Genomic DNA, 24,741 nt, shown 5'->3' with positions numbered 1-24,741 from the left:
TTCATGATCCAACGCGAGTGTTACGTCCTCCCAGGAAACCTTCTCTGACCTTCAAGTGAAGGTGGTAACTCTATTCTTGGTTCAATTTCTGTACCTTGTATAAACTTCTATTTCATTGATTTGTATAAATCGCCATATTCATCTTTGTCACTCCAGAAACCTCGCAGTGCCTGGAAAAGTAAAAGTCGTTGAATGAATAAATGAACCAAGTGCAGGAAATAGGTCTCCAAAGCCAATAGTTTTATTTCATTCTTGGCAGAGTGCAATTCAACTTTAAATTCAAAGCATTTTTTCTGGAGGTGTCTATCTCAGGTCAATAGAACATTCAGTGTTCATTTTGAGTTTCTCCAAAGGAAGAATGACAAGGATATGAGTACAAAAATGACATGGACTTGAGCATGAGTTCATCGTAGGGATGTGAAGTAAACAAAATTAGGGGCGTAGAGAAAAGAGTCAGGAAAGGGAACACAGTTTATGAAGGATGCATTATTAACACAGTTATCACTATACCTGATGGGTGATTTAGGGGTCGATTGAGGACATCACCTCAAAGTTATGCCACCTAGAGGCATGGGGCTGGTGTGGTATTGGTCCCCAAACCCCCATTAGCTATTGGTTGAGGGATGCTTCTGGGAGGTGTTAGTTCTGTAGCACACCTGGCCAGCAAAGCATGTGCATAGAGCAAACAGCTGAATGGGAGAAGTCCTTCCTTGGCAATCAGGTATGCACTGGGGTAGTCGGGTTGAGAGGATTGGGACAGACATTGACATTGAGTTGCATCTGGTCCTCAGCACCACTGCATGGTCATTGTAGGTTAATAGAATGAATATGATCTTTCTCATAATCTCTCAGCTCACATAGACTTCATACTATTTGCTCAATAAGCAAGCCCTTTGTTAATCAGGGCAGGAAGAAGCACCTTCTGTGTCTCACTAGGGCAAATTGTGAAATACACCTGGGTGTATTTCCATGAAGAATCATCGGTCAGAGTGATTCTCTTGGATTGCTATTGTTGGATGTGAGTAATTTCTAAATCATAATTCTAAAGTCACTACCCTCAAACCCTTTTTTAATCTTTTACAAAATTCTTAGTGAATTAACACGTAACTAAAATGAAATGAATTTGCAGTCTGAGGCTCTTTGGATAAATGTACATGAGTGACTATTTAGAGGTGACTATGCCAGGTTAGTAGGCTTCATGTGGTCCAACAAGTTGTGAAAATTTCAGAAATATGCAAATGAGGTTTTAAGTAGAGGAAGGAGTCCTGGTATTAGTTAGAGCTTATGAGTAAACTTTTCTCCTGAGAGATTTTTCTCTTGTAAAGAATAGAAGATCACATTGACATTTTCCAACAAAGCCAACAATGAAACTTAAATGCTTGTGTTGCAGATAACTTCAAATATTTCATGAACTATTTGGAGATATTTTTTTCCCTGCAGATAACTCCTTGTCCTTACTTTCTTCCTTGGCTTATATCATCTCCCGTACTTTCAAATTCTTTGTTACTTATTGCAGATAAATGTAAATAAGGGAAAATCGCTCACAAAGAAATTATAATAGTGACTTCAAATACCAAAGTTCCATTTATAAACTAGTGATTTTTCTATGATATGATCAGTTCTTTTCTAAATTCCACACTTAAAATCTTTTAAGAATTGGAAAGTATGTTACCAATTCAATTGACAATTATTTTTATTCATTTAGAAAATATTTACTAACCTCAGGCAGCTTCCAATCAAGAAAAGAAACTATTTTACATATACTCAATCCCCTGGTAGTCCTTAGTTTTTTTAAATAAATATTTATGAAAATGAAAACAATGGAGTATTTAAATGTACCTGATAAATCAAACCAAACTAAAAAAGTATTTATGAGACTTTACTGAGACTTAATTACTCTGACAGAAATGGTTAATTTATCCAAAAAAAGTTCATGGAACAAATATCTAGCCTCTAACTGGGCATCTACCATCATGGCTGAGTTCAAAGAGCCATTTAAAGATAAAGATTTATGATGATCATATTGAAGAAACATAGGCTATGTACCAGATGAGCCCAAGGGTCATTCAAGATGGGCTTAATCAAATTTAATGTTCAAGTTGAAAATTTGCACTTCAATTCTCTTTTTGGCACAGGGGTGCTCTGCCACAGAGCTACACCCCAGCCCTTTGATTGATTGATTGATTGATTGATTATTTTGAGACAGGGGCTCAGTAAGTTGCCCCACTAGCCTGGAACTTGCAATTCTCCTTCTTCAACCTCCCAAGTCTCTGGGCTTATAGGTGTACACTATCTGGCTAAAACTTTCTATTCCCTTAAACTGGTTCTCCTAAGTATCAATCATGTTTGCATGCAATTTTTTAAGTATATCTTTTGACCTAAACTTTCCTCAACATTTTAATTTTGTCTATCTCTCTTTCACAGCTAAATTAACTGTCCCCCCCACAAAAAAAAATATTTCCCTGATTATTTTCTCAGCTTTCTTACCTCTCATTCCCACCTTGGTCTCCTATAAGCTTTTCTCCTTTTGTATCTGTAATCTAGAAGCTGTTAACTCAATCTGTGATTTCTTTACCCCAGCCCTCACCATCATTTAAGACTTCAGATCGGTCCTGTCTTCTGAAAACTCCCTTCTTATGCATTTGAAGACAAATCACCATTGTCTGGTTTTTGCTTCTCCAGACAATTTTTGGTGACATCTTCTATGCCCTTCCTGAGTAATTTTTCCTCCTCTAAGTGGTTAAATCTCAGATATGTGCAACTCAACTTCCTAAATCTTCTCCTGATCTCCGGGCAAGTGTCTAATAACATTGTTTAGATTTTGATAACATTTACCAAAAGTTCATAGATTCTTCCCAAACCCAAATCTCCCATTTGATTTCTTTTTTTTTTTCTTTTTTTTTTTTTTTCTTTAGTTATACATGAGGGTAGAATGTATTTTGGCAGATTATACATACATAGAGTAGAACTTATTCTAATTAGGATCCTACTTTTGTGGTTATACATGATGTGGAGTTACCCTGGTAGTGTATACAAATAGAAGGCTGGGAACATTATGACTGATTAATTCTACTCTCTTTCCTATTCCCATACCCCCTCCATTTCCTTTGCTTCCCTTTGTCTAATCCAATGGATTTCTAGTATTTCTCTCCCCAGCCTGCCTTTTTTTGGGTTAGCATTCACAAAACAGAGAGAACATTTGACCTTTGGTTTTTTGGGATAGGCTTATTTTACTTAGCATGATATTCTCTAGCTCCATCCATTTCCTAGCAAATGCCATAATTTCATTCTTCTTTATGGCTGAGTAATATGCCCTTGGGTATATATAGCACATTTTCTTTATCCATTTGTCCACTGAAGGATACCTAGATTTTTTCCATAGCTTGGCTATTGTGAGTTGAGCTGCTATAAACACAGATGTGGCTGTGTCACTGTAGTATGCTGTTTTTAAGTCCTTTGGGTATAGACTTGGGTATAGGAGAGGGATAACTGGAATAACCCACTCAACCTCTGCTATGGCCATCACATCAGCTTATTTTCATGTGGCCGTTAGTCCCCTATGGCCATTTGTACCTATAATTACACAGCTACTGATTATCCTTTTGATTAGTTTCTCTCTATGTTTCCTCTTCAGTGCTACTACCAACCATGGGGATTTATTTTTCTAATGTGAATCTCCAACCATGTCATTCCTCTGGTAAAGTCATTTCATAGTGATCCATTTATGTAGGACAGAGTCCAGACTCCTTAGAGTAGCACCCAGGAGTCTCAAGAACCTAGCACTTGCTTACCTTTCAAATCTTACTATGTAGGATATTCTCTTTACTTTTCTCTGTGCCTAAGAGGTTGAACTCAATTGAAAGCACGGACTGGGATTGGCAGCCTCTGGTGTACAGACTTTGCATAGTCCCCTGCCCTTGAGTAGGAGGTGCATTTGTTAATATAATGTGGTATACTTCCATTATTGGATCATGCTATATGATGACAAGATTTGTGCAGATGTAATTAAGGTCCCTAACAAACTGAATTTGAGATAGTAAAAATAATTATCTTGGGTGGGCCTAATATAATCAGATGAATATGTTAAAAGAGGGTCTTAGAGTGCTTATAGTGATGATCTCCTACTTATGTTGATGAAAGTGATCAAGAGTGAGTTCTATAGCTGCAGGAAAGTGAATTCTGCTGACAACATGAGCTTGGAAGAGCCTTAAATGAGACTGCAGCCCTAGCTGGTACTGATTGCAGTCTTGAGAGACCCTACAAGAAACACATAAGCCAAGCCTGGATTCCTGGCCTACAGAAACTATGAAATAATAAATGGACACTCTGCTACTAAGTTTGTGGTAATTTGTTACCCAGAAAAAAATATGAAAGTATCTGTCTCACTTCTGTTCAAATTAGGCCAATAGGAGACACTGCAGATGCTTAGGATGAGGTGAAAACAAAGGTTGAGGTATTTATTCTCCCAGGCAGCTTCCCACTTCAGCCAATCACTCCTCTGCTGCTGCAGCAATTCAGGGGCCCTAGTAACCAGGCCCTCCTGTGCACTTGTAGCCCTATGGGTGGCAAAGCCTGAGGTGCCTTCTCACTGTAGGGTTGGGTACTTTATTATCCTTTACCATTTTCCCTCAACTCTGCCCACCCAGCTTTCCCTCCCTCCCTCCCTCCCTCCCTCCCTCCCTTCCTTCCTTCCTTCCTTCCTTCCTTCCTTCCTTCCTTCCTTCCTTCCTTCCTTCCTCCCTCCCTCCCTTTTTCTTTTTCTTTCTTCTCTTTCTTTCTTTCCTTATTTTTGGTGCATACTAATTATACAAGATGGTAGGTTTCATTGTAAAACATTCCTATATACATAGAACAGTAACTTAACTCCCCAGGACCGCCCCGCCCCCACCATATTTCACTCCTCTCTCCCTCTCATTCTCTTCCTCTACCCTCATGGTTTCTCTTCTACATTTATGACATCCTTTTACTCATATGAGAGAAAACATATAATACTTTCCTGAGCCTGACAAATTTAGCTCAAAATTATGGTCTTTAGTTCCATTCATTTTTCTGCAAATAACATAATTTTGTTCTTCTTTTTGGTTGACTAAAACTCTATTGTCTGTCTATATGTCTGTCTATCTGTCTGTCTATCTCACATTGTCTTTATCTATTACTCTGTTGACAGGCTGATTCCATAACTTGGAATTTTTACCTTGGTAAATTTTACCTCAAAAATCATGGGCATGCAGCTGTCTCTAGAGTATGCTGACTTTAATTCCCTCAGGTATACACTAAGGATTGGTGTAGCTGGATCATATGGTAGATACCTGTTTAGCTTTTTGAGGAATCTCCATACTGGTTTGCATAGCAACTGTACTAATTTATATTCCTACAAGAGTGCCTAAGGGTTACCTTCTTTTCCACGTTTGTATACATTTGTTGTTAATTTTGATGATTGCCATTCTAACTGGAGTGAGATGGAATTTCAATATAATTTTGATTTGCATTTTTCTAATGACTGAAATTTTAACTTTTTTTTTTCCATATGATTGGTGGCCATTGTACTTCTTTTGGGAAGTCTCCACTTCATTTGCCCATTTATTGATTGGGCTTTTTAGTGTTGAGTGTTTTGAGTTCTTTATATATTCTGGATATTAAACTTCTGTTGTAAGAATAGCTGGAAAAAATACTCTCCCATTCTGTGGGCTGTCTCTTCACTCTGCTAATGGTTTCCTTTGCTGTACAGAAGTAATTTGATGCCATCCCATACCGAATCTTGCTCTTATTTCTTGAGCTACAGGGGTCCTGTTCAGGAAATCTCCGGGTGTGCCTATATGTCAAAGTTTTTCCCTATTCTTTCTTCTAACGGTTGATGTTTCTGGTCTTATATCTATGTCTTTTATCCATTTTAGTTGACTTTTGTAAAGGGTGAGAAGTAGGGATCTAGTTTTATTCTTGTAAATATGAATATTCAATTTTCTCAGCAGCATTTGTTAAAGAGGTTGTCTTTTGTCCAAAGTATGTTTTTGGCAACTTTATTGAGAATCAGATGACTGTTGCTGTATGGTTTGTCTCTGTGTCTTCTGTTCTGTTCCATTGGTCTACATGTCTGAGTTTATGCAGTAGGTGCTGTTTCCGTTACTGTGTGTCTGTAATACAATTTGAGTGCAGGTATGCATTGCTCTTCCGTGCCTGTGTCACAATTGTTCCTTTGTGAAACTCCTTTCAGCTGCTCCTTTAGAATGTGCTATCGCTTTCTTGCTGGACCTCTTACTGAAGAATGCACTTTACCTCTTGATGCTACTTTATTGCTCTCCAAACCCACCTCTAAATCTGAACTACCTCTTTGCACTCCTCACAACACCATTCTACACGTTCTCACCTGATGTCTTGGTTTTAGCTTGCTCCCATTGTGTGCAATCTAGACGCCATTAGCATTGTGGCGAGGAGGGTAGTCAAAAACATGAGTTCTAGAATAGACTGCTGCCTGTGCTATTCGCTAGTTGTGTAACCTGGGGAAAATGGCCTCATCTCTCTAGGAAGTTTTGTATCTGCAAAATAGGGATGATAACACCCACTGCATGAGATTTTCATGAGGAGTAAATGAAATAACATGTGGAAAGTAGCTAGTACCCCAAACTGAGTAAGTAATTAAAGGTCGTGGAAATTCTGCTGCTGATACTGATGTTGTTCGTAAAGATGACTTCTGACCCTACTAAAATTCTGTTCACCTGCATATTCCTCTGGAATGCTCTTCCTACTATGAATTTACTGAGTCCACCACACATTAGAAATGAGATTGCTCTTCATTAAACCTTCTGCAATTGTTCTTTTTCTTAAAATTATTTTCCTAGGTGCCTTATATTTTTTTGTATATTTACTTGTTAACATGTCACATTTCTTCCACTGAATTCAAAAGAAACATGATTCAGAATCTGTGTATCTCTGTATTCACTGGGATCTCCCTTGGTGACATAGTGCCACAGGTGTCCAAAGTTCCTCAATAAAGATCTGTAGACTGGAAATGTAAAAGACACTGTGGTTGACTCTTCACAATCTAATTAACACAAGATCAAGAACTTTTAATATCATCATGCAGTTATACAACAATATAGCTATATTGCTATCTGCTAATTAAATAATACTTAGTGGAAATCTAAAACCATGTGAATTGGTCAAGTGGGCCTATTGTTTTGCATATAAATCACTCCACTCTATCCATCCTTCTTTCCATGTGTAATCAAATATTAAATAAGTAAAAGTTTAATTGACTAAATGCTGCTCTTTGCTGTGGGTTGTGGTTCCTGCAAAAGAATCTCATCCAGGCAAAGTAAGTAGGACTGGGTTTGGGTGTCACACAGTACCCATGCTAAAAGCCAAGAGGTTTCTCAGGGGAGTTGCCACAGGTTTCAGTGGAATGACAATTACAAGGTAGATGGATCATCTCATGCCGACTGTGACCTTTACAATACATGAGGATCATTATTTTAATGTTAATTTGCATAATAGTTGGCCTAGCAGGAACAATGCTGAATGCTAATAGCTGCAGGATGCAATAAAATTAAACATTATCTGGGCTGAACTGCTAAAGGAAAAGTTGCCAAAGGATGACTCTTCAAGCACTTAATTTCATCCTAGGTCATGTCCATAAACAATCAAATATGGATTTCCAGTATCTCTTGAAAAACTGGCAAGAAACGACTGAAATGGAACATCAGCAATCTTCCTTATCTAGACTCCTTGCCTGATAGCATTTGCATTTTTTACATAATTTGTATGTCCCTTCTGAAGTATTTGAATACAACTACCACCATACCTTGACCAAACACTCCTTACCCCACCCTCCCTTACCCCTCATCACATTTGCTGGCAGACACATCTAATTTGATAAGCCCAGAAAGGGTGGATTTCATCCTCTGGACTCAAAATCTGTAAAAGAATCTTTGAAAAAGGTAGAGTAGCTAGCAGAAACTGATATTATCAAAGCAAACAAACATGGCTACCTCAAAGTATTGAAGAACCCTGCATTTGAGTTGCAGTTTGCCATTAGCAAAGAGAAAAAAATAAATTATTTACTTTTAGATTTATCATTTCTGACTATTGCTGTTGCCCAGAAAATATATTGTACATTATCCTGTTATTTGTACCCCAAGTCAGTCCTTGGAGACAAATTAATAAACTCTTGGTTTCTCCCAAGAGTTTGAATTCATTTCCACCACAAGAGGGCAGCCATCTCTAATAAACAACCTGAGAGCCTTTGCTCTTCAGAGAGAAATAGGGCCAAACTTCAGGAAAGTTCTGCTTGGGAAAAGCATTCAGTAACCTCTGGGAAATTGCATACCCTACATGGAACAGATCTTGTGGTGGGCAAATGGGACAGAATATCCATAAATTTCAATTTTCCCTCTTTTCTTTTTTGTCTATTGAAGATGATATCCTAAACTCACAAGGTTTCCATTTCTCAAGTTATAAAGGCCTAAAGCTGTAAGACATCCTCCATGTCATCACCAGAGATTTATTTTTCATCTTTTCTTGGGGTGAGTCCAACAGCTATCAGCTTTCTCTTCCTCTTTAAAAGCAACATACTGATTTAAGTCTCATCTAGGTTTCGCTTTGTTTTGTTTGTTAAATCTTACTGATGACAGAAACAATTGTTAAGTTCTCAATTAAACTTGATAGAGAAGGAAATAGTTTCAGAAGTACAATAAACACATTTTTTACTTAAGTGTCTATGAGAAGAATACGTTTTACTGACTATTTGCTTGGTGTCCAATGATTCAATGACAACTTCCATAGCACTTTTTTAAAAAAAGGAATGAAGTGGCATATTCCTGAATATTTCCCCCCTCCTTTATTTTCCTAGTAGGCAGCTTTCCTCCAAAATACCTTATTTGACCTTTACACCTTTAGAAACAGCAAGTGCCTAATTCCCCTCGGTGGGTTGCTAATCCGATTTATGTGAGCAGAACCTAGAATTATTTTAGTTCCACAACCGAAAAAAATAATACACATGGATAATAGATTATTACTAGCTCCCACCTCAGACTTCTCTTTCACCGCTTTGAAGGCTTGAAAGTTCTGATACAGAAACTAATTTTACCAATCACAACTTTTTAAAAAATTTCCCCCCTCCCTGCCTTGGGGCAGCGGGGGTGGGGGTGGGGGTGGGGGGTGGTTCATCAGGGCAACCTGGTGCTGCAATGCCATTGAGGCTCCCGAAATCCTGGGAGGGACCATAAGAATTCCACAGAGACTCAAGGTGCAGTAACTTCAGGGAGTATTTCAGCTGAGGAAGACAAGTGACTTGGCCACATGTCACAGCCTTGCTCCTAGGGACCTACTGGAATAGGGTGGGGCAGAAGGTTCTAAGGTCTCAAACCGGAATTGTCTTGTATACTTGGCTCACTTTGTGCGTTACTCTACCTTCCTCTGAACTGCTAATCGCCTGCCTTTGAGCTGAGGCGAGATAAATATCACAAGGCATGAAATGATTGCTACCATAAAAAGGAATAAAATCCCTCCCACCTTTCCTTAACGCTCACACACACACACACTGCATGTTACACTGTCATAGCAGAAGACATCCATGCCACATAGGTAGACTATTTATGAAAATGCGGCCTTGGTTCATATATATCTGCATACATATATTTACAGAAACGTACGCATATATTTTTGTATACTACATATATTTATTCGAATATGAACACACGCATCAGTGTATGAATATACATGTTATACAGAAGCGTATACATGTAAGTGCACACACATGTATTTACATATATCACTACGTAGGTATATCCACGTATCTCTGTGTGCTGTTTAAAGGACACCTAGTTTCCATTTTCTGAGTTTTTGTAATTCTCCTCCCACCCTTTAAAACATATTGTCTAACCTACTTCTATGCCAGTATACCTTGTAGCTTGAGTTCTTCTTTCTTAAAAATCATCTATTACCGAAAAACTTCAAACTGAAAGTTGAATAACGGACCCGGTGGGTAAACAGAGGCCCGACCCTGTTTTGGTCCTGGATTTCGCCTCGGTGTCTTTCCGAGGGTCCAGCACTTCAGCACTTCTCCCTTGCCAGGGCCCTGTGGACGCGCAGCGCCCCTCTCCGCGGCTGTGCGCCCCCGCCCCCGGCCCCACCCCGCCGCGGCTGCCCGAGCGCGCCGTCCACACCCCTGCGCGCCACTCCCGCCCGCCTGGGGATCCCCGGCGAGCTGCGCTGCCGAGGGGGAGGTGTTCGGCCGCGGCCGGGAGGGAGCCGGCAGGCGGCGTCCCCTTTAAAAGCCGCGAGCGCCGCGCCACGGCGCCGCCGCCGCCGGAGTCCTCGCCCTGCCGCGCTGCGCTGCTCCCGGCTCGCGCTGCGCCCGGCGCTCCGCTTCCCACACCCGGCCGGGGACTGGCAGCCGCCGCGGAACATCCGCCGCCGGCGACCCCAAAGCCCTCGGGGCTAGAGCCACAGGGATCACTGCGGGCAGGCAGACACCCGCACGCCGTAGACCCCGCGCGGGTCGGAGCACCCGGCCGTGCGCGCCGCAGCGCTGTGGCCTCTGCTGCCCGGGCCGCGCTAAGCGCCAGGGAGTCCGGAGCTGAGACCCAGCGGCGCGATGCCCAGCACCTCCTGTCGGGGACCGGGCGCCCGGGACGTGCTGGCCGAGGTGTGATCGGACCCCAGGCTGGCCACAAAAGGCACTTGGCCCGAGGGCTAAGAGAGGGAGGCCACCCGCCTCAGCGGCCCGGGACTCGGCTGTACTCGCTGGAGAATGCGCCCAAGGACGACGGGGCGCCGGAGTCGCGGTAGTTTCCACCGGCGAGCGCTCATGGGGGTGCGCTGGAGTAAGGCAGAGTGATGCGGGGGGGCGACTCGCCTGGCACCGAGATCGTCGCTGTGCCCCTATCCGGACCCGGCGTCGCCCAGGATGGCTGCCCCGAGCCATGGGCCGCGGCAGAGCTAGCGCGGAGCGCCGGACCATCGCCCCCAGAGTCCCGGAGCCGGCCCCGCGCGGGGCCACGCGTCCCGTGGGCGCTGGTTCCTAAGGACGACAACAGCACCAGCTTTTCCTTTCTCCCCTTCCTTCCCTTCCCTGCCCCGCACTCCTCCCCCTGCTCGCTGTTGTGTGTCAGCACTTGGCTGGAGACTTCTTGAACTTGCAGGGAGAATAACTTGTACTCCCCACTTCGCACCGGTGCCTTTGCCAGCGGAGCCAGCCTTGTCGCCTCTGAGCCTCGCCGCCCCTCCACTCCTCTGCCGGGCCCAATCCCCCTAGAAGCCGTTCCCAGCCTGAGGAGAGGGACTACGCGGCCGGCACCCGGGAGGAGGAGGAGGAGGCAAAGGGGACGGTCCCAGCGCCAGGTCCTTCGAACAGAGCTTTTTCCATGTGGAAACTCTTTCAATGGACGTGTCCCCGCGTGCTTCTTAGACGGACTGCGGTCTCCTAAAGGTAGAGGACGCGGGCCCTTGACCGGGGGTGAGGTGGGGGTGGGGGGACGCCGGGCTTGGGCAGCCGCAGCTGCAGAGCGCCTCCTGGGGCTGCGACCCACACAACGTAAACAGAACCCCCTCCAAGTCCACGTGCGGTGGAGCCCCTGTGGGGGCGCCCCCATCCAACGCCCCAGGCGACTGACTTACTCGCTCTCCTGGCCCGCAGTCCTCCGCCCCTCCTTCCTCCCCTCTTCTAGGTATATTATTATGGTCGTTAACGCTTATATGATTTAAACAAATAAAGTTAAAAGAAATCCCTTCAAGAAGGTGGGCCCTGAATTTCACCCGTTAGTTGCAAACCTGTACCCCCTGCCATGGCGATCTAATCCCTTCTCCTTCCTCAAGTTGCTCAGGGAGACCAGCTCTCTACCCAGAGCTATGTCCCAGTTAGGAAAGTACTCCAAGTTGGGATTCAACGTGTTTGTTTCCAGAAATGCGAAGGGGCCGTACTTTAGTGCCCCTCTATTTTAATAGATGGTACGTGCACTAGTAGATACGAGCCATTGACATGATTCCAGGAAGACAATTGTGTTTCTCCACTACACTGGAGGGATGCGGGGATGGATGACTTGTCTGTCACCCCTGAGGTTAGAGTCTTGTTTCACCACTTCAAAAGTTGTGGATTTGAATATACAGGGTCTAAGAAGTTATAGACTGCGCGCGTGCGCGCGCGTGTGTGTGTATGTATGTATGTAGGTTGCAGGAAGTTCTATGCAGCACTACTAAGGAAGTCACATGCATTTTTTGAGCGCTGGACAGTGTGTGTTTGAGTTTGCAGGGGATGCAGGATGTCAAACCAAACAGTGCTTTCCCAGACTCCCAGTGGCATTGGCTGTCAGAGATGGTGTCACTGGGGGAAAAATGGGTTGACAGTCACTGATGCTGTCTGGGGATGAATATACAACCCCCAGAGGTCAGATGGGTTGAGAATGGAATGGGAACAGGAAAGCACTTGGAACCTAGGGCCCTCCACTCTCCTAAAGATGCGGGCGTCTTCCGGCTGCTCTCAAGTAGTTGGGCGAAGTAGTGCGTGCCAGGCGGGCAACCTGGAGGAGGAGGTCAGAGAGCCCAACGGGAGCCTGGGCCGCGGGGGCGGGCGGGAGGGAGAACTGGGCGGGGAACTCGGGTGACTCACGTCGGCCCTGTCCGCAGGTCGACCATGGTGGCCGGGACCCGCTGTCTTCTAGCGTTGCTGCTTCCCCAGGTCCTCCTGGGCGGCACGGCCGGCCTCATTCCCGAGCTGGGCCGCAAGAAGTTCGCGGCGTCGTCAGGCCGCCCCTCGTCCCAGCCCTCGGACGACGTCCTGAGCGAATTCGAGTTGCGACTGCTCAGCATGTTCGGCCTGAAGCAGAGACCCACCCCGAGCAGGGACGCCGTAGTGCCCCCCTACATGCTGGACCTGTACCACCGGCACTCGGGTCAGCCAGGAGCGCCCGCCCCCGACCACAGGCTGGAGAGGGCTGCCAGCCGCGCCAATACCGTGCGCAGCTTCCACCACGAAGGTGAGGCGGGGATCAGGCTGGAGGGCGGTGGGGGCGGGGACAGGGGCGGGGAATCTCCTCTCCTGTCCCACCTGGCAGATGCGAGCATGCCTGCAGAAGGCAGCTTGACCAGTGAACTCGGACCTTTCCACTTTGACTTCTGGATGGTCCTTTCAGAATCTGATTTTAACGCACAGCTTGTGTGGCGGCAAGGGAACCAGGGATTCCCCTCTGGCGCATCCGCACCCTTTTCCTGGACTGCAGCCAGAAGAGTAACTCCTCCCCCAGGAATTGGAGAGAAACCAAATGATGGGGAAGATGAGGGGGAAAGGCATGCCCCTAGTCAGAGAAGCGTGCAAGAATTCCACAGGGGGAGAATGAGAAGGTTTGGGATTTCTTTAAATCTGTTTGGAAGCCCTTGCTCTATAAATCTGCGTGCGTCTTCTGCTTAAGCTGGGGTTTTAGACTAAAATAGAGCCAAGGGCAGAATTTTCAGAGATAGTATTGAAAAATCAAAGCCCAGAGCCCCAAAGTCTTTCTAATTTACTGTTGATCTGGCCCTGGTTTGGAAGATTTCGAATCCCTATCTAATCCTCGTGGGAGATCAGTTCCACAATCAATCTTATTATTTCCACAATGAGTTTCTTGTCTTGTGCTTAAATCTTAGATAGGCTCTGGGTAGAAACAAGGCAAGCCTTCAGATAAAAGCTTTTGCAGCAGCTGCCTGATTCCTTCATGTGCATTGAAATGTGAATTTTTTTCTTTTATGATACTGAATGTGGTTTTCTAAGGTAGGATATTTCTGCTTCTTTCATCAGAAAGGCATTTTTGTGACTTTGAAATGTCTTAGGGCACCTTCTTAATCTGTTGTACCTAAGTTCTTGAAGCAATTAGTTACAAACATGTTACATGTTAATTGTTTCCTACAGTTTTAAATGTCCCTTTGAGTTAACACAATCTCAATTCAGCATGAAGTGCAAATGTGTATATCTACACTGTTTATAGAATATTAGGGAGCTGGGGGGAATGAAAGTCTCTTTTTCTTGCTTTGCACTGCTGAGGTGGTAAATTTCAAGTGACTACCTGGTTCTGACTGAAACAAATTAGAAATGGCACAGCCCAAGTTCTGTCCCAGTGTGAAGGATGACTTGGGAGAACACAGGTTGATAATGTGAAGAAGTACCACAGGCAGGTCGTGTAACAAAAGATAACTTCTTCATCAAGGCAGCGAATGCTGAATTGATTGTTACTGTGATCAACAATGGAGTGGATGTTGAATTGATCATTCATTTTCAAATGTATTTCTAAGGTGCTGTCCTGCTAGTAGAAATCAGAGATTTGAAAGGCAATAGGCCTCATTCTATTCCATTAGAACCAGCCCACTGAAAGTCGCAGTTGTCTGTACTCACAGGGAGAGACGTTTTCAATTGTGTACATTCCATCATCATAACCCTGGGATGATTTTAGAGCCAACTCATTGTTCCCAGCTGATCTTGATTAGAAAGAGTGTTTTTTTTTTTTTTTTTTTTTTTTTTTTTTTTTTTTTTTCTGGATGAAAAAGTAACAAGTTCAGCTGTGTTAACCACCTTTTCTGTAAATTTAGCATGGAAACCATTCTTCACTTTATTTTTGATGCCAGGAAGGTACTGTCTCTCTTGTAACTTAAAAGGAAGATCACTTAAGTCAGTTACTGCCTAAAACATTCAACTGAATGAAGATTTCATCAGTAAGACCTCCATATTTCTTTCTTCATCTAGAAGTGGCTTGATCAAAACTTGAAACAGGCTATACATTATTTGAGTGTTATTTTAACTTAAATAGCATGTTTGAGGTTGTAAGTCAAATTTGTATCTCTCAAAGTGTGGCATTATATATAAAACAGTACCAAAGTTACCAACTCATTTAAAATTCGTTTGCAGTAACTTTACATCTTAATGCAATTAAATGATAGAGAAAGGGTATGTAATTTTTTCCTTAAATTTCAATAAATTCCTTTCTCATTATGACTAGCATATCATCATTAAGCTGGATGTAGCACTTTTTGAAAACTAGTCACTGTTGTATAATGGGATCATGATTTTATTTTTGTAAGTATCATTGTGCCACACATGCCTCTGAAATTAATAAACCATGTGAATAAAGCTGCTGGCTCAAGAGCAGAATATAGTTTATGCAGCGTTAATAGACATGTATTCTGTAAAGAAGCTAAAATAACCCTATTAAATAATTACCCCCTTCCCTTTTTTGGGTAAGTAGTACCAGATAGTTTGGTGAAATTATGAGACAAGAGATGCTACGATGTGATCATTCAACCAGTGTGTATATGATCACGAGAATAGTTGAACATTGTCTAACTCTTTTCTACCATGGCTTTTATTTAGGAGAGCACAATCTTAGCTAAAATTCTCTTTTCAAAGTCACTAAAAAGGTCCATCTGTTATGTGGGACTTTCAGGACTGTTATTGAATACAGTTGAACATAGAAAGATCACGTCTTTCTATGTAAAGAGTTTTTCACATTTTGGTCCTGTTGGAAACACATTAAAGTTGATTGACTTCCTTGTTCCCGCAGAAAGTCTTCATGCTTTCTTGACATATCAGAATGTAGGAGAACCCTGTGGTTCCTTTCTAGACTTTGAAGGGCACCATCTTTCTATTTGCATCTATGACTAATGCTTTTAAGTAGAAATGATGTTCCCTCAGAAGTAATTACCATGAAAATATCCGTAGAATAGGAAAGATCAAAAAAGAATCATTGCCCTGTGAAGGAGAATACATATCACAGATTCCCTGTGTGAATTTGAACTCATAGGTACCCCTAAACCAACACTTAGCTGGTGTGCGTCCCAAGTGCCCCCAGGCATTATGTGTGATTACAAAAGTCCCCATTAATAGAACCATTATTCCCTTTGAAAGTACTCATTGAAACTGAGGCTTGGTCACCCATGATGGCTCCTTGGTACTGGTATTTTTTTGTCCCTATATTCCCTCTTGATTCTTTCTCATTGAGTTGCTTTGTCTTTTTAAGACTTGCCATTTGGGTCTTTCTCTAAGAAGTTAGTAATGAGCATCATTCTGAAGGCAGAAGCCAAAATAGGGCTAGGTTCCTCTTTCCTTTAGTTCCCATTTTCTTGTCTTAAAACAAACAAACAAACAAACAAACAAACAAACAAAAAAAACCACCACCTAATTCTTGCCAGGCACAGAGGCACACACCTGTAATCCCAGCAGCTGGGGAGACTGAGGCAGAGGCAGGAGGGTCATAAGTTCAAGGCCAGCCTGTCTCAAAATGAAAAAAAATAGAAGGGACTGGGGATGTGTCTCAGTGTAAAGTGACTTGAGTTCAATGAAAAACAAAGAACAAAAACCTTTTTCTTGGTAACCTTTCGCATCTTACCATATTTTTCATACACACACACACACATATATATCAGTTATTTTATCTTCTAGAAATCTTGTGTATTATACACAGCCCCTTCCATTATGTTACAGAGAGCCCTTTCCAAACTTACCAATTTTCCAAACTACCCCAGATTTTGTTGTTGTTTTGAGAATATCTTTTTGTTGTCTTTTGTTTTTTTCTGTCCAAGGAGTGTTGCAAAATTCTCAAAACATAATGATAACTTACTTCTTAAATAAAACTCACCATACTTTAGGGCAAAAAAGCAGCCACAAAATGGCAGTGGTTCCAAATATGCTCGTCATGTCCCAGGGGGCCTTGTCACTTTACTTTTCGTCTCAGTTTTCCTCTGCTATCTCCATTATACCTGGGCAGTAAATTCCTGTCCTTTGGTTAGGACAGAATGCACACTATGGTGATCATTGTTGTTTTCCTTCCTTTTGTGGTGCTGGGGCTGGAACCCAGGACCTCACAGGTGCTAGGCAAGCGCTCCACCCTGAGGACCTCCCCAGCTTTACAGTTACTGTTGTTCTAACTAAAGACCTGCCTCTAAATGGTTTCCACTGTTGCTTGAGGTTTTGTTTCCTCCCCATGTTAGGTAGGGTCATCTAGTGGCTAGAAACTCAAGTTCATAGCTCAGTGATCTTAAGAAAGTTATGTAAACTCTCTGAATTCCCATCTCTTTCATTTTGAAAATGGATGGTTCTTCTAGCCAGTTTGTTGTGAGGTAATTTTTTAGATAAAGCTGCGAGCATCAGACCTGGCACAAGAAAGCATCCAGCCCATTAGCTAACATGATCACGAGGATTTTTTTTAAATGTCACAGTCTCCCTTTATCTAGGGAAGAAGAGGCCAGGGTGGACCTAACCCAATCTTTTGGATTATTTTTAAGTAGATGAATAATTTTGAATAATTGACAGTATGTAGATGATTCAATTATGACTTTACTTTTGGAAGAGAGGTTGAATGTCATCACTACATTGTTTTCTTCATTCCCCCACGTTTTTAGTCTTAACTCCACTTAGAGGTGGACTGGGGCTGTAGCTCAGAGGTAGAGCCCTTGCCTTGCATGGATTCCATCCCTAGCACCACACACACAGACACACACAAACACACATGCACACACACACACACACAAAGGAGGCAGTCAAAGAACTTAAGAGACTCATAAACTCAGGTCGAAGTTAGGTCAGATCCTCAAGTCTCTAAGCAAGTTCAGCTGATTCAAGAAAGGATATTTAAAGGGAATTAACAAATGTTTAAGCCTTCAAAAAGTATACATTACTCAGTCTGTATTTTCTGAATCTCCAGGCTTGCTGTAGTAATTTAAGGAAAAGTTTCTTTTTTATTTTATTTTATTTCAAATAGGTTTTGAATTTCCCACCCTCAAGAAAAGATTGAACCTTTTCTCTTGGAGGAGGAAAAGATGATAAGTGCACTAATCCTAAGGAATGATTTTCCTGGGTTTGGGAGCTCCTGTGAACCTGTCTGATTTATGTCTGTGACCTGAATCTGCAGTAATAACACAGATCTCTGCATTAAGGGGAGATAGTGGTCTTTCAAAAATTAGATTGATGGAGGTGTAGTTGGAAAGTTGGAGAAAGATCTTTATATTACCTGCTGTTGTTTAAAAGTGCAGTTTTTCCCTTTTGGTAAAGCCACAAGACATTTCTGCTTTGTTAAGGCTTCTTTTTCCAGTGATTTTGAACCATGGGAAAATTCTGTTTTCTGTGTTTCTTATCGAATCAATTTTATATGATTCAATCTTATCTTTATTTTTGGAAGGTTATTGTTGTAGCATATGCTTCTTTTGTAAGAATCAGTCTTCCTTATTTCATTTAACCTGTTTCATACTTAGCTTGGAAATTCTTTCTTCCTCCTCTGGGCACAAGTATATGTACATGCATGTGTTTGTGTGAGAGAGAGTGATTGTGAGTGATTGCCACTTCTTTCCTTTTTATTTAAGGATTGGGATTCAGGGTTTTTGTTCCTCTTATGACTTCTCTGGGCACTTATATTAATAGCTATTCATGGAATGCCCTGGATAATTTGCCTTTCCTTCCCCTTCCTTGAAGAACAAAGAATATACCTAGGTGTACTGGTATCAGAGAAGTCAAGAACTCAGATGCATTTCTGGCTTTGGTGTTATTGGAATCTGGAGGATGCTGCTAATTTTTACCTTCCCTGTTGAAAAGTGCCTTGAGCAGAAACATAGGAGGGATTCTGAGTGGTGAAGAGAAGCTTCTGGAATGGAATGGAGTTTCTTTTTTTAAAAAATAGAAGCTTAATACAAGTCTTTATAGTTACTTGGGACTACTGAAAAGAGCCCTAGTTCTTTTGGTGGGAGGGTCATGTTAATTCTCATACTCAACCTAAAGTACCATTAGCTTACAATGGGGTTCAGAATGTGGATGGATCCCAAAAGGTATTCCCAAGAGGTTTGGATTAACAGATACTCACTTCTTGGACTGGTACTTTCCATGTCCAAGTAGAAGAACTTTAGAAGACCTTTCTGTCGGAGTCGCTGGCTAGCCTACCTTTAGCTTTAACTCTTAAGCCTTGGCCCACACTAATGGTTGTTCTGTACATTTATGTTAACAGAAAGGCACTTTTCAAACACAGTCCTCTGATGATCTATACCTGAATGTGAAAAATGTCCTTTAAAACCTTGACACTGAAAGTGTGGTTCATCAGTTTATAGGATCCTCTCATCTTACAGTAGCTTGTTGGAAACGCAGGATCTCTGGCCATTCTTCAATCCATTGAATTTGGAAATTTGAGGAATCCTCAAATCCTTTAAGCCTATGAGGCTTAAAGTTTCAGAAGCACCATGTTAAAGCATTATTCCAGAACTGGAATAAATTACCCCCATTGAACTCAGTACTTCTGCTCAGCTTGCAAACCTTGGGTGGTACAGGTTAATGGGAGTAGAACCTTTGAATGAGTGATCTGACATGCTTCTCCATTGCTAAGGTATCTTGATTCTGTTTACAACTTGCAGCTCTTTGACTTTTAAGCAAATACAACTGTAAAATTAATAGAAGTTTTGTTTTCTCTTACAATGATGATACAGAACTATGGGAAAATAGATTTTGATACTTTAAATGAGGCAGGTAACTTTTTTTTGACAATGAAAGAGTGTGTTAAAGCTAGAAGACAATAAGCTCACATATCTCTGATTCTAATTCTTTTACTATCAACTTAATAGTAATATTGTACTTCTGATGATCTGTAAACTCTAAGCATTCAAGGTGCTATATTTTACATTATGCTTGGGAAACAGTATTTCCTATATTTGACATCCAGGAATCAAAAATCAGACAAATCTTTATGTGTGGCCCATTTAGATGGCTCTTGTGAAATAATGATGATAGATATAGAAAGTTGATTCTGTAAGAGGATGAGCTCCTTCCTTATACAGTGAACCTCATAATGGTATTGTTTGTAAATTTTTATAAATTATTTTGGTTTTGTGTCTGCTCTGCAGCCTTTTATTGGATTAAACATACACACACATATATATATATATACACATATATGTTTACATTTACATATATGTATTTATACATACATATATATATTTTTTAAACAAAAAGGAAATTCAAACAGGAGACAAAGACTCTTTTTTTTTTTTTTTTCCCCAAAAGCTTATGAAATGAGATTTTGCTTCTTGAGTTCATAAGGAGGTGAGAGAAAAAACAGTCAGGAAGCTATTTCTCTTCAAATTGTTTGGCCTTAATTACTACAGTGTCCCAGTACCACCCATATGTTTCCAAAGAAGTAGATCCCTGTAAATGCCTTTGTCTCTGGACTTTTGAGTAAAATGGTAGGGTGTGCTTTGCAAAATGTCATCGTTGATGTTGAGTTTCAGTCTTTAATTAGGAAGCTGAAATCTGTATATCGAGATTTGTAAATCATCTAAATTGCAGAGTAATGTTTTAGGATACTGCTTAAGGGATTGACATTAAAGCCTTTTTTTTTTTTTTAAGGAACTGCAATAATTTCCTCAACTCCTCACTCATTAGACCCTTACTAACTACAGTGCTGATTTTTTTCTCCCCCTGAAGTCTGTGAGTTTCAAAGAAATGCATCACCATATCCCCATTATTTTAGCCATTTGGAAGTCATGCTTGTGTCTTGAATCAAAAGAATAACAATTAATTATAAAATTTTGTTTCATGGATCGAGTGCTGATGTGACCCTATAGAAAAGAGAGGAGGAAGGAATAATTATTTTTTATTTTAAAGGTGGCATTTTTCTTTTCTTTTTTTCTTTTTTGGACTGCTGGGGATTGAACCCAGGACTTCACATGGGCTAGGCAAGCCCTCTGCCACTGAGCTACCAGTACCCAGTCATGAAAGTTTTACTTTCTGGTTGCAAACTTTTACATGGGCTAAATCAAAAACTTCTGATAGATAAACTAGTATTACTCCTCTTACTGAATATTTTGTGTTCTTTTTTCCCTCCCGTCTTTATCAAATTAGAATCTTTGGAAGAACTGCCAGAAGTGAATGGGAAAACAACCCGGCGATTCTTCTTTAATTTAAGCTCTATTCCCACTGAGGAGTTTATCACATCAGCAGAACTTCAGGTTTTTCGAGAACAGATACAGGAAGCTTTGAGAAGCAATAGTAGTTTCCATCACCGAATTAATATTTATGAAATTATAAAACCTGCAACAGTCAACTCGAAATTCCCTGTGACCAGACTTTTGGACACCAGGTTGGTGAATCAGAACGCCAGCGGGTGGGAGAGTTTTGATGTCACTCCCGCTGTGATGCGTTGGACTGCACAGGGACACGACAACCATGGATTTGTGGTGGAGGTGACCCACTTAGAGGAGAAGCAAGGAGTCTCCAAGAGACATGTGAGGATTAGCAGGTCTTTGCACCAAGATGAACACAGCTGGAGCCAAATAAGGCCGTTGCTGGTCACTTTTGGCCATGATGGGAAAGGGCGTCCCCTCCACAGAAGAGAAAAAAGGCAAGCGAAACACAAACAGCGGAAGCGCCTCAAGTCCAGCTGTAAGAGACACCCTTTGTATGTGGACTTCAGTGATGTGGGGTGGAACGACTGGATTGTGGCCCCTCCAGGGTATCATGCCTTTTACTGCCATGGGGAATGCCCTTTTCCCCTGGCCGATCACCTGAACTCCACCAATCACGCCATCGTGCAGACGCTGGTCAACTCTGTGAACTCCAAGATCCCTAAGGCGTGCTGTGTCCCAACAGAACTCAGTGCTATCTCCATGCTGTACCTTGACGAAAATGAAAAGGTTGTATTAAAGAACTATCAGGACATGGTTGTGGAGGGTTGTGGGTGTCGTTAGCACAGCAAAATTAATTAATTAAATATATATATATATATTTTAGAAAAAAGCAAAAAAAAAAAAAAAAAAGCCCAAAAGCCCCCCCAAAACACCACCAGCTGACACTTTAATATTTCCCAATGAAGACTTTATTTATGGAATGGAATGGAAAAAAAAAAAAAACACAGCTATTTTGAAAATATATTTATATCTACGAAAAGAAGTTGGGAAAACAAATATTTTAATCAGAGAATTATTCCTTAAAGATTTAAAATGTATTTAGTTGTACATTTTATATGGGTTCAACCCCAGCACATGAAGTATAATGGTCAGATTTATTTTGTATTTATTTACTATTATAACCACTTTTTAGGAAAAAATAGTTAATTTGTATTTATATGTAATCAAAAGAAGTATCGGGTTTGTACATAATTTTCCAAAAATTGTAGTTGTTTTCAGTTGTGTGTATTTAAGATGAAAAGTCTACATGGAAGGTTACTCTGGCAAAGTGCTTAGCACATTTGCTTATTTTTTTTTTTTTTTTTTTTTTTTTTTGCAGCGCTACTGTTAAGTTCACAAGTTCAAGTCCATAAAAAAAAAAAAGTGGATAATCCACTCTGCTGACTTTCAAGATTATTATATTATTCAATTCTCAGGAATGTTGCAGAGTGGTTGTCCAGTCCATGAGAACTTTCGTCCTTATTAGGTGGAATATTTGGATAAGAATCAGACATTTGCTGATCAGATACAGAAACCCTCCCCCACCCCCTAATTTGCAGAAAAAGTAAAGCAAGACCAGTAGAAATAATTAGCCAAAGGATGAACATGCAGGAAAATGAACGATGGCTCGTTCTTCTTCTTCCCTGAAACAGTGATCCCTTCTGGGGGCTGATCTGGCCAAAGTATTAAATAAAACGTAAGATTTCTTCATTATTGATATTGTGGTCATGTATATTTAAAATTGATGTCCAGTGGCCCTCATTAAGGTCTGGAAATAGATTTGTATTTCCCCTTGCCTCGTCGGGAAGCTCTTTATGCTCCAAAATACCCAATTTTCTAACTTTGCCCAACACACAGCAAAATCGTGCATATCATGTTTTCTGTCCACACCCTGTATTCTGACCGATCAGCTTGCTTTTCTTTCCAAGGTAATGTGTTTGAACACATTTCTCCAAATGTTAAACCTATTTCAGATAATAAATATCAAAGCTCTGGCATTTCTTTCTATAAAGTCCAACCTGTGAGAGAAAATGGCACATCTGTACAGCATTCGCGATGATTACCTTGTGTTTGCATTTTTGTTTCTGTAGTTATTTCAGAGGGGGATGGGGAAAGGGTAAGGAATGGTTGGAAAGTTGCAGGCAGGTCACTTGATAAGTCATATTTGCACCCGAGGAATTGCTAATGACTGCCTATTTTTCATATGAACTTCTTTGGGGCAGAGTAATTTAAGGGAAAACTAAAGCCTACAGAAAAAGAAAGGAAAAGAAAAAAAAAAAAAAAAAAAAAACAATCAAAACCTGGGGAACCCAAGGTACAGTTTCAAAGATGATATCCTATGCAACAGAGGCAACAGTGCCAAAAAATTAGAAAGGGAAAGTGTCTGAGATCAGCTTCTATAAGAACATCTGCCAATTGGCCTGAAGCCCAAAGAGAATGAAGTCAAATTAGGCTGCTCAGAATGAACACTTACCAGGGGCAGAGCTTCTGTGCCCCAGCTTGGAATCAGTCAAAGGTAGGGCTCCCTTGCTGATTTTAAGACCAGGGAACCCAGGACTCCTTGTTATGTTACTGGCAATATTTTAAGTCAATTTCCAGGCTTTTATGTCCCCTTTAATCCTGCCACAGTAAGTGAAAACTAGTTCTAATCTCCTTTACTTATCCCACCTTAGACTTGGCTTAAAAAATAGTGTGTAATAGAACAGACTGTTAAAATTCTTCACAGGAATTAATTTTGGGTGACCACAAACATAGTTACCTTTTTAGAGACTACAAGGTTCTGAAGATTATATTTTTAATTGAATGCTTTAGCTGTCTTTTATCATCTTTTAACTTCTTTTAATCTGCGTCTATTGATCTTGCATAGGTAGGAATCATTAGATTTGATACCACCATCGAGCAAAGGGTCCTCTTTGTCCTCTGGTTATCTTTATCTTTCTTGCCATGCATATGAGGGACAGACTGCAGTCTTAACATCTTAAAAAACAATAACCTGTGTTTTTCCAACTCCAGATTCTTAGATGAGAGTGTGAGAGTACTGCACAAGAATCTCATCCTTTGGCAATTCCATCCATCCTTTGTTTTTCTCTGCGTCATTGGTTCTAATTTTCTGGTTAAAATTGCTTTCAGTGGCCTCAGCTCAAATGTGTTCTCTTATAATATATACATACTTACTATCCATATAAACTGTAATAGGCATGTACAAATGTATGAAGGTATATGTAATATGCATCACACATGTAGATGATAGAATTTTCAGTTTCCCTTTAGGTTTGGAGATTTTATAATAGAGTGCTCTGACTGTCTTGCCAGCTCACTTGAGAAACAATATTCTTACATACGTCCTATACTCTTCCAGACATTTCAGCTCACATTCTTCATTTTGAGGAGGAAGGAGCCATAACTAATTCCACACCACTGAATTTCTTGAATTTCAGTCACAATTCTGGAGGATCCTTTGAATCACTGTAGTATTAGCTTAAAGTAAAAAAGCTGTAGTAGTTTCTGAATTTTGAGGGATCGCCTTTCAAAATTGATTAAATCATGTCATCTGTTTTTGTGCTTGTCTGGGCTGAGTGTGCCTCACTGAAGTGCTTTTAACCTGCATGGCACGTCCAGGTTGCTGTGTTCATTTTTTTGACTTCCAAAATGAGGAAGGGGGAGAGTAAGTGGTTTAAAGATATATCTGAGCTTCTATTTTTTCAAAATTTCTACTCCAGTCACTAAATTGTCCCTGGAGAAACCAAGAGTGGAGAGAAAGACTGTAAATCTGGTCGATGTAGCAAGCTATGTAATTATTAGATACCCTAAGTGACTCATGATTATCCCCCCATTGTTTATCAAAGGGGAAACGATCATTGGTCCAAG

General features: G+C 41.2%; 1 protein-coding gene across 1 annotated transcript; it reads left to right on the top strand.

The window, feature by feature from the left end:
* The first annotated feature begins 11,292 nt into the window (after window positions 1-11,292).
* Window positions 11,293-21,877, top strand: BMP2 (bone morphogenetic protein 2). Its single transcript, XM_079127395.1, has 3 exons — window positions 11,293-11,425; window positions 12,619-12,968; window positions 20,831-21,877. The coding sequence occupies exons 2-3, from the start codon at window positions 12,626-12,628 to the stop codon at window positions 21,673-21,675; spliced, it is 1,188 nt and encodes a 395-aa protein (XP_078983521.1). The 5' UTR covers window positions 11,293-11,425; window positions 12,619-12,625; the 3' UTR covers window positions 21,676-21,877.
* The last annotated feature ends 2,864 nt before the right edge of the window (window positions 21,878-24,741 follow it).

This window comes from Sciurus vulgaris, assembly GCF_902686455.1.
Source record: "Sciurus vulgaris genome assembly, chromosome: 2".
Classification (NCBI taxonomy): Eukaryota; Metazoa; Chordata; class Mammalia; order Rodentia; family Sciuridae; genus Sciurus; species Sciurus vulgaris.
Note: the sequence above shows the minus strand (reverse complement) of the source record. Positions and strands in the feature narration are given on the sequence as shown.